General features: G+C 36.0%; 1 protein-coding gene across 1 annotated transcript in view; it reads right to left on the bottom strand.

The window, feature by feature from the left end:
• Positions 1–203: 203 nt before the first annotated feature.
• The window catches only part of keap1a (kelch-like ECH-associated protein 1a), a 40,630-nt gene continuing 29,854 nt past the window's right edge, over positions 204–10,979 (bottom strand). The window contains exons 10-12 of the mRNA XM_059353853.1: positions 3,823–4,028; positions 2,464–2,640; positions 204–1,755 (exon numbers count right to left, since the gene is read on the bottom strand). Of these exons, the coding sequence (XP_059209836.1) occupies positions 1,574–1,755; positions 2,464–2,640; positions 3,823–4,028 (565 nt within the window). The 3' untranslated portion in view covers positions 204–1,573. The remainder of the gene's footprint in view (positions 1,756–2,463; positions 2,641–3,822; positions 4,029–10,979) is intronic.

Genomic DNA, 10,979 nt, shown 5'->3' with positions numbered 1-10,979 from the left:
CTCTAAATTGGGAAATTTTGCATCATTTTTCTTATAATGGATTGTCTTTATATTGTTGTTTTGCTCGTTTTACTTAAATAAAAGATCACCTTTCACCACTTAACATTAATGTGCATAAATAGCATTTGATTAACTTTATTTTCTCTGAAACACACACACACACACACACACACGCACACACACACAAATAATCAATAAAAAAATGGCAGTTTTGAGTGAAACTATATTGGCACAAAAAAGAAAAGTGCTCGTTTGGACAGAGACACAGACGGAGGTAGAGATACAACAACAACAGTGAGGAATTAGAAATCAGGACACTGAAGATTCACTTTGTAAGTTTACACATAAAATGTAACACTAAAGAGATTAAAACCAGCTGATGAAATAACAATACTTAATTATTAAATAGTACCATTGTTTGTGATTTCATCTGCAGCACCCGGGTCATTGTGAGGTCACTGTCATGCTACAAGTTCTTCTGTTTCCCCCGAAGAAAGAAACGTAGAAATATTCTTCTTCTTTATTGTCGTCTACACCTGCCGTCCTCCAGGGGGTGCTACCATAGACTCCTATGGGTGATACCCTGAGATCCACGGGAGGACTTTTCCCAACATGGTCTCACAGGAATCCGTGAAAGAGCCACGGATTTTTGCTTAACTCAAAATCCGTGGAATAGCCACGGAATCACTCAAATGTCCGTGAAACTGACACGGATTTCGCTACAATGCAAGTTAATGACATAATGCTAGAATGTGTAAAAAAGAACATACGAAAATAAAAGTTTACGAGATTAAAGTGGCAAATCTACGAGAAAAAAATGTGCAGATTTATGAGATTTAAAGTGGTGAATCTGGGGAGAAAAAGCTGCTTTTTCCCACTTTTTTTTTGTAAATCTGGGACTTTTTTTGCGCATCTTTGCCACTTTAAATCTCTTAAATCTGCAACTTTTTTTCTCGCAGATTTGCCACTTTAAACCTCTTAAATCTGCAACTTTTTTCTCGCAGATTCGCCACTTTAAACCTCTTAAATCTGCAACTTTTTTCTCGCAGATTTGCCACTTTAAATCTCTTAAATCTGCAACTTTTTTCTCACAGATTTGCCACTTTAAATCTCTTAAATCTGCGATTTTTTTCTCGCAGATTTGCCACTTTAAATCTCTTAAATCTGTGACTTTTTTCACGCAGATTTGCCACTTTAAACCTCTTAAATCTGCAACTTTTTTCTTGCAGATTTGCCACTTTAAATCTCTTAAATCTGCGACTTTATTCTCGCAGATTTGCCACTTTAAATCTCTTAAATCTGCAACTTTTTTTTCTTGTAGATTTGCTATTTTAATCTAGCAAATTTGCAACTTTTTTCTCAACATATTACCTGAAGTTACCAAATATAGTTATTTGCCTGATAAAGGGTTAACTTGCAAAACTAGCGAAATCCGTGTCAGTTTCACGGAAATTTGAGTGATTCCGTGGCTATTCCACGGATTCCTGTGAGACCAGGTTCGACTTCTCATATTGGAATGTTTTTTTTTAGTTGAGTGCTAAAAAGACTTGAGCAGGTCTGGTCCTGGTCCTCCTCATGAGGCTCCTTCCTCCTCCTCCTCCTGCTCCTCCGGCAGGTTGCCGGGACACGGCTCCATGGTAACGGCCACGCCCATCCCGCTGCGTCCGACCGGCATGTCGGTGACGCACGTCCACTCGTTCCTCTCCGGACAGTAACACTCGACGCTGGACAGGAAGCCGTGCTGGTTGAAGCCTCCTGCAGGGAAACAAACAAACAAACAAACAAACAAACAAACAAACAAACACATTAATGAGGAACTCTTCAATTATTGTCTTCTTCAATTCAGAACCAGAGGCCGGATTCACAAAAATGTTATTAGCCCTTAATAGGACACTCATTGAAATACATGCAAATTCCAACCCTTGAGAATATTGGAGGATATTACATACAGCCAGAATGTGTAAAAAAAAACAAACGGAACGGGGGGAGGGGGGTAATATTTTGAGAAAAAAGTTTACGAGATTAAAAATCATATTCTAAAGACTGAAGAAAAAAAACACCATTTGTTTAGTAGAGATCCTTGCAAAAAATAAATAAAAAAATCTAAATAAAATATATAAAATAATTAAAATAAATAAAAAAGATAAAATAATTAAAATAAATAAAAAACAAAATAAAATTAAATAGATGAAATAATTAAAATAAATAAATAAAAAACAAAATGAAATAAAATAAAATAAATAAAATCACACCAGTATAATTTTAATATAATTTTGAATGAAAATGAGAATAATGATGCAAAAATTAAAATTCACTCCAATATTGGGAAACATATTGAAATATCGGTAGGTGCAGCTCTGCTAGTGTCCATCCCTCAGCATCTGCAGCTCTGCAGGAAACACTGTGTGAAAACCTTTTTTTCCTGTATGAACTTAGTTTTATTGTGCTGTGTGATGAACTGACCGAGGGCGAAGATGCGTCCCTGGTGGACGGTGACTCCGTGGGCGCTGCGGCAGTAGTTCATGGAGGCTCTGGGCTCCCATTGGTTCCTGGTGATGTTGTAACGCTCCACAGAACAGAGCTGGCTCCGCCCATCATAGCCTCCTACGGCGTACAGGTACGAGTTCACACACACCAGGCCTGCAGAGAAGATCATTAAATAAGCTCATTTACTTTCTAGATGAAGCTCCAGGTGAGGTTAGCTTAGCTTAGCTCATTTGTTTAGTCAGACTCAGTACATTTACATGACACTTAAAAAAACAAATTATTCTCTTAATCTGACTATAACTGGACAACTGAGCATGTAAACGTGTTAGTCCAACTGATGTCGCAGTTCTCCAACTCTGATTAAGACACCCAGATAATGTGATTGGAATAGGATTTTCACCGGCATGTATGACAGGACAACGCATGCTCCGTCTAATAGGACTTCTGTCCTTGTTCCAGTTTACATGCAACTGAGAAAACTGAATAACTGATGGAACGTGTCCTCCTCCTCAACACTGGGTGGAGATATGCGTCGTTTCAGCAGGTTTATATGGCGCCTTTCTGTTGACCTCAGTTAGACACTTTGTGATGTCGCTACTGACCGGCTAATGCGAAAGGCTAACGCGACCGGCTAATGTGACCAGCAAATATGTGACCGGCTAATGCGACCGGCAAATATGTGTCCGGCTAATGAGACTGGCTAATGTGACCAGCTAATGCACGACTGGTTAATGTGACCGGCTAATGCGACCGGCAAATATGTGTCCGGCTAATGCGACCGGCAAATATGTGTCCGGCTAATGCGACCGGCTAATGCGTGACCGGCTAGTGTGACCGGCTAATGTGACCGGCTAATATGTGACCGGCTAATGTGACCGGCAAATATGTGACCGGCTAATGTGACCGGCTAATGTGGCAGGCAAATATGTGGCAGGCAAATATGTGTCCGGCTAATGCGACCAGCAAATATGTGTCCGGCTAATGCGACCAGCAAATATGTGTCCGGCTAATGCGACCAGCAAATATGTGTCCGGCTAATGTGTGACTGGCTATTGCAACCGGCTAATGCGACCGACTTTCTTGGATGTTTTTGTTCCGGGGTCATACTCCAGCGTGGGGTGGAGCATGTGTTGTCTTGTCATACATGCCGGTGAAAACCCTATTCCAATCACAATATCTGGGTGTCCTAATCAGAGTTGGAGAACTCCAACATCAGTCAGACTAACACGTTTACATGCACTTCAGTTGTCCAGTTATAGTCAGATTAAGGCAATAATCCTGTTTTTTCATGTCACGTAAACATACTGATTGTCTCTCATAAAGACATAAACTCACCCAGTCCGCTGCGTATGGTGCTCATAGGAGCCAGCTGCTGCCAGCTGTTAGTGTCCGGCTGGTATTTCTCAGCCGTGTCCCAGCGGTTCTGTCCGTCGTAGCCCCCCACCACGTACAGAGCCCCCCCGCACGCCGCCACGCCGGCGCCGAGGCGAGCCACCGCCATCGGGCAGACGAAGGACCAGCGGTTAGACTCGGGGTCCCACCTGGAGACAAACAGCCGTCAGTGTGATCAGGGTTGTCACGATACTAAAATTTTCAACTCGATACCGATACTCAGGACAATATTCGATACCCGATACCATTTTTGATACCACAAGGATAAAAACAAAGACCCCAAAATTAAACTGAAATATTTATATTAACCTTTATCAGGTGAAGAACTATATTTGGTAACTTCAGCGGATATCTAAAATGAGTAATAAATGAGTAATAAATAAAATAATATTTCGAGAAAAAAGTTGCAAATTTACTAGATTAAAGTGGCAAATCTGCATGAAAAAAAGTTGCAGATTTAAGAGATTTAAAGTGGCAAATCTGCACGAAAAAAGTTGCAGATTTACAAGAAAAAAGTGGGAAAAAAAGCTACTTTTTTCTCGCAGATTTGCCACTTATATCTCATAAAAAATGTTCTCAAAATATTACCCCCCTCCCCCGTGTCCGTATGTTTTTTTTTTACACATTCTGACAGTATGTAATATCCTCCAATATTCTCTAGGGCTGAAATTTGGAGTGCCCTATTAAGGGTTAACAAGAAAAATGCAACATGTAAAAATTTAGAGAACCACAGGTTAAATATTTATAATAAAAACAGTTGTGCAAAAAGGAACTGCAACTATGATAACAAGCTTCAGATACTTGATACTTTTGAAAATGAGTATTGTATCCAGATACAACGTTTTAGTGTCGATACTTTTTTAGTATCGATACTTTTGACAACCCAAAGTGTGATAATCTGTTGATAGTTCCTAAAGTCATTACACATTAGTCAGTTACAATAATCTATTTAGTGAATCAGTGCTGTAAAACTTTAAACGCCTCAGAGAGCCGCGGCCGCGTGAAGCAACCTTCTCCATCTACAGCAACCAGGCAACTTTAAGTGGATTAGGTTAAGCTGGAAAACATGTTGGGCAACTATTGACGAGCTTTATTTGAGGTTGTAACACCACTGAGAGCAGACAGAGAAAAGAAGTCCTCAGGATTCTCTCGTCCCATTTAAAGAATGTATAAATCCCGTTTTGAATCAAGTATTATGATGCTGCAAAATCATATTCTACAGACTGAAGAAAAAAAACATTTGTTTAGTAGAGATCCTTGCAATAAATAAAATAAATAAGGTAGATAAATAAAAATGAAAAAAAAGGAAAAAAATGAAATAAAAATGAAATAAAATAGATAAAATAATTAAAATAAATAAATAAAAAACAAAACAAAATAGATAAAATATATGAAATAATTAAAATAAATAAATAAAAAACAAAACAAAACAAAACAAATAAAATGAAATAGATAAATAAAAAACAAGATAAAATAAATAAATAAATAAATAAATAAATAAATAAAATAAATAAAAGATAATAATAATAATAATAATAATAATAATAATAATAATGGTGAAGCAATTTTAAGTAATTTTAGACAGCTTAATATTTAACTGCCATATGCAACAGCTTTTTAGCATATTTTGTGTTTTTTCTGTGTCTTTTTCATGTGTTTTTGTGCGTGTTTTATGTGTGTTTTTTGTGTGTGTGTTTTTTTTTTTTTAAGTATGTGTTTTCGGTGTGTTTTAAGTGTGTTTTTATGTGTCTTTTTTGCTTAAAAAAATGTGTTTTTGTGGGGGTTTTTTTTAATGTTTTTTTGTGTTTTTTTGGTGTATTTATGTCTTTTTATGTGGTTTTTTTTGTCATTTTTGGTTTGTTTTTTTTAACCCCAAACTCCAAAGGGTTAATATTTAACCGACATATGCAACAGTGAAACTAACCCTCTGGTTTTAAACTCTGGGCAAGAAGTCAGAAACCAAAAGCGATTCTTTAATACTTGAACTTTTGCACGTATTGCACCGACAACAACAGCAACAAAGGCTGAGTCATGATGAGGCAGGCCGGCTGGTGTTCCCTGTCAATGATTCAATCTGTTCTGGGCTCCGCTGGCTGTTTTCCAGCTGTAAACGCTTGTTGCATCACCTGCCCTCAGACGTTGGCGTGGAGAGAAACACTAAAGGAGAGTCACTCCTCCAGTCGGTGTGCTGACACTGACCCGGAGCTCTGAACCCTGAAATTAGTACACGCAGCCACCATAAATAACTATAAATCAGCTCAATTTGGCCGATGGGACGAGGAGGTAGAAAGATTCAGGAGGTTAGTTAGTACGACTTAAAAACACAAGCTTTTTCAGCATAAAAACATACAATTTGTTACATGTCCGTTGATTTATTAAGTTGATAACTTATTTCAAGAAGTTGATCAAAATTAAAAATGAAGAAAGAGGTCTTAACTCAGAAATATATTGATTTTGGATAAGCATTTCTGCCTTCACTTAACAAGGAAAAGTGTTAAGGTAATCTAACATCCATTTTTTTTTAGCCATTTTGTGTCTTTTTTTTGTCGTTTTGTGTCTTTTTTGGTCATTTTGTGTCTTTTTTTGGCCATTTTGTGTCTTTTTTAGTATTTTCTTTTTTTATGGTAATTTTGTGTCTTTTTTTGGTCATTTTGTATCTTTTTTTTAGTCATTTTGTGTCTTTTTTGGTCATTGAGTGTCTTTTTTTTGTTATTTTTTAGTCGTTTTGTGTCTTTTTTTAGTCATTTTGTGTCTTTTTTGGTAATTTAGTGTCTTTTTTTAGTCATTTTGTGTCATTTTTTGTCATTTTGTGTCTTTTTTTGGTCATTTTGTATCTTTTTTTGGTCATTTTGTGTCTTTTTTAGTCCTTTAGTCCAACATAAAATGTGATTCTGAATCTTTTTTTAACTTTCAAAACACTATCATGCTCAATAAAAAATTGTAAATGTGTCAAATGTGACCAAAGGAGTCAAATCTAACATATAAGAGGGTTCCATCCAGTTCTATCATTTGATACTAAATCTATTTGAGCTTGTCTCCAGTTTTACTTGGTATATCATCATCAAACTGAAACTGGCCTCATGGAGTTTACAGCCAGAACTTTAGAGGTAAATTTACAGTTTGTTTTCAAGTCTTTGGCGCTTTTGGAGACTCCAGAGGGTTAAAAACATGAGCTTTTTCAGCATAAAAAACACAATTTATTACATGTACATTGATTTATTAAGTTGATAAACTTATTTTAAGAAGTTGATCAAAATTAAATATGAAGAAAGACGTCTTAACTCAGAAACATATTGATTTTGGATACGTTTTTCTGCTTTCACTTAACCCTTTATCAGGTAAAGAATTATATTTGGTCGTTAGAGTCAGGTAATATTTCGAGAAAAAAGTTGCAAATTTACTAGATTAAAGTGGCAAACCTACAAGGAAAAAAGTCGCAGATTTTTGAGATTTAAAGTGGTGAATCTGGGAGAAAAAAGTTGCTTTTTTTCCCACTTTTTTCTCATGCAAAGAACTATATTTGGTAGTAAAAGAGAAAAAAGTTGCAAATTTACTAGATTAAAGTGGCAAACCTACAAGGAAGAAAAGTCGCAGATTTAACAGATTTAAAGTGGCAAATCTGTGCAAAAAAAGTCGCCGATTTACGAGAAAAAAAGTGTAATCACTTTAAATTTATCATGTTTTTCATGTTAAATCTTCAGCTGTAGTGGATAAAAAGTACAATATTTCTCTTAAAAATGTAAGAAAACTACTGAATAACTTACTGAAGTAAAAATATCAAAAGTATCAGCATCAAAATATACTTAAAGCATCAAAAGTAAAAGTACTCGTTATGCAGAATGAACGCACTCAGATTGTTTTATATTTTCTAAATATATTATTAGATTATTTGTATTGATGCATTCATAAAATAAGCATTTTATTTTGTAGAGATTGGGCTCATTTTACCTACTCAATATACTTTTATCAGTTTTAATAAAAAAATATGTATAATAACCTTTGATTCATCATGTTTTTATGTTAAATCTCGACCTGTAAAGTAACTAAAGCTGTCAGATAAATGTAGCAGAGTAAGAAGTAGAATATTGCCTGTAAATCCCTGTTGAATCTCTTCTTACATGTTGCTTGGATCCATCGGGGAGGAATCCTCGAGAGCAGACATTGTTACTATAAACGCTCTAATCTGCTTTGATGCGTTTTCACATTGAATTTTCATTTCAATCGTTTTTATCAGCTTTCATTATATTTAGCAGCTTCTCATGAAAAAGACTTCTGAGAGGCGTCTGATGAGTTCTAATAATTCTCTTGTGACCAGCATCTTTTAGAAATCTATACCCTCACTGTAAAAAAATAAAAAAAGGTTTGAAGCACACTTCAGAAAGCTAATAGCATCAGTGAAGTCAGAAAAGTGATCCGTTTCATTCGAGTCAGTTCTTTCAAAACCAACAAGTCTCAGTTCAAAATTTGGCTTCAGAACAAAACTTCTCGTCTCTTCTCTGACATCATTTTCACATCAGATGATTTGCTACCACGACATTTTATAGAGATGTTTGCAGTGGCGGACTGAATTTTTTAGTAAAGTGCATCAGTCTTGTGCACTTTGAGAGCTAAATGAGAGCAAAAACCTCACATTCGTCATAACAACAGCAAAAGGAAACCTGCAAAAGTTTGTCGGCTACCAAAGAGAGGAACGTCTGCACCTCGTTAGATAACAACAGGTTTCTTCAGTTTGCCATATTCTTGCTCTAGAGCAGGGGTCTCAAACTCAAATTACCCTGGGGGCCGCTGGAGGCAGTATCAAAATGACCAAAAAAAGACACAAAATGACTAAAAAAAGACATAAAATGACCAAAAAAAGACACAAAATGACACAAAGAAGTCACTAAATGACCAAAAAAAGACACAAAATGACTAAAAAAAAAGACACAAAATGACTAAAAAAAGACACAAAATGACTAAAAAAAAGACACAAAATGACTAAAAAAAAGACACAAAATGACTAAAAAAAGACACAAAATGACCAAAAAAAGACAAAATTACTAAAAAAGACACAACATTATTTAAAAAGACACAAAATGACCAAAAAAAACACAAAATGACTAAAAAAAAAAGACACAAAATGACAAAAAAATATGCAAAATTACCAAAAAAAGACACTAAATGACAAAAAAGACACAAAATGACAAAAAAAGACACACAATGACAAAAAAAAGACACAAAATGACCAAAAAAGACACAAAATGACAAAAAAAAAGCCACAAAATGACCCAAAAAAGTCACTAAATGACCAAAAAAAGACACAAAATGACAAAAAAAAAGTAATTAAAGGGACCTTCCACACACAACACGGTAAAGTGCCATTCATATAAAACTCACATTAAACTTTCATATCAAGGTGACACTTCTAAATCTAAAGTTTTTTTTTTATCTTGGTAAGAACCAAATAATCATCAGGTCACTCTGCTCGGGCCAGTTCATCACTACTGCTGGCAGCTTTAATTTATCTGGTTTTAAGAGTTCATTTCTTATTTTAAGTGTTCAACATGCTTATTTCTAGATTTAATAATCTTAATTTAATAAATCTTGTCAAGGTAAATTATCTGTCCATGCAGCAAGATCATTTCCCTCAGATTTACTGTTTGATCTGTTTTATAACTTGCATTATCTCTTAAATATCAAATGAACAGTAAACAGAACTGAATGTACCACCTTGCCTTTAGTGTAATTAATTGATCCAGAGTGATTTATTCCAGCGTTTAGACTCCTCCCTGCTCGGCAGCAACAAAGACTGAAACATTCCTGACCTGATCCACATTCCTCTGGAAGTCTCAACACGTTCAGAAAGAATCCGTGTTGTCGTCTCATTATTCTGAGAGGAATACCTGCAGACTTCTCCACTGCTCTCTCAGGGTGAATGGCAGCTTTTCATTCCATCTCTCTGCTGCCATCATCCAGACTTAAAGAGACTAAATGCACTTCATCTGAGAATGTGTGCAGAAGGAGGAAATCCTGCTCATTACAGTCATCCTCCTAACATGTCATTGAAACCAAATTACTTCTCAAGTGTCTGGTTAAATAAATAAGTCTCACCTCTCCACCGTGTTGTGGTGCATTTAGTCATTTTACATCCTTTATTAGTCATTTTATGTCCTTTTCTGTTAATTTTACATCATTTTTTGTCAACAGCTGTAGGGCGAAGCCCCGAGCACTACTGTTATATTGTGGATTTCTTCTTCTTCCTCTTCCGGACGCAATTTCGTCCCGCTACTAGTCCTACAACTTGAAGAGCTGCAGGACAAATTATATATCAAAACGTGCGGTTTGATCAGGATCGGTGTGCTATTACTTTTCTCTACAGAATATGAATTTTTCGCGATGTAAGTCGTGAAAAACTGCCCAAATTTTTGCATTGAAGTGAATGGGACAGCCGGAAAAAAAAGAGCGAAAAAGAACAATAATTGGAGATTTTTAAACGTCTACTTCTCCGGCATAATTTCACCTAGAGACTCCATTTAAACTTTAAACAGTAGACACAAGTCTTGTGTATCGGTGTATTAATCCACGTTTCGATAGGTCATATAGTTTTATTATCAATCCCTGTTCAATGACCACGATCATTTTTGGAGAAATTCTGAGATTATAATGGGTGTGTATTGCACGGAATGTTCGTGTCACAGTGTGTGACATCATCACCAGAGTGTAGAGGGAGAGAAAAAACTGTCAAAAAATAACTTTGAAAACTGCACTCCAGGCCGCAAATTCCACTCTACAGAAATAATTTATACATAGAAACGTAGGAAAATTAGTCTTCTCCCTCACAATCCTCTGGTAAAGCTGTCAGAGTTATAGTTTGGGCGTAGGACGCACAGATGATCCACCAACACCACCAACAGCCTCATTGGCTTCCATATTAAAAACGCAGGAAGATTTCGGAAAAAAGGAAGATGGAACAGTTTTTTTTAGATCGCTCTAACAAAGCTATTTTTTAATTTTTCTTAAAAAAAATCATATGTAGCTGTTCAGGAAGAACTCAGGACGCTCAAAGTGAAGTTGGATCAATGATAGGTATTATGGTTTTGCCAAAAATGCTTTCTGTTCGA

The sequence above is a fragment of the Centropristis striata genome, chromosome 16 (genome assembly GCF_030273125.1).
Source record: "Centropristis striata isolate RG_2023a ecotype Rhode Island chromosome 16, C.striata_1.0, whole genome shotgun sequence".
NCBI lineage: Eukaryota > Metazoa > Chordata > Actinopteri > Perciformes > Serranidae > Centropristis > Centropristis striata.
This window is presented reverse-complemented; position numbering and strand designations above follow the sequence as displayed.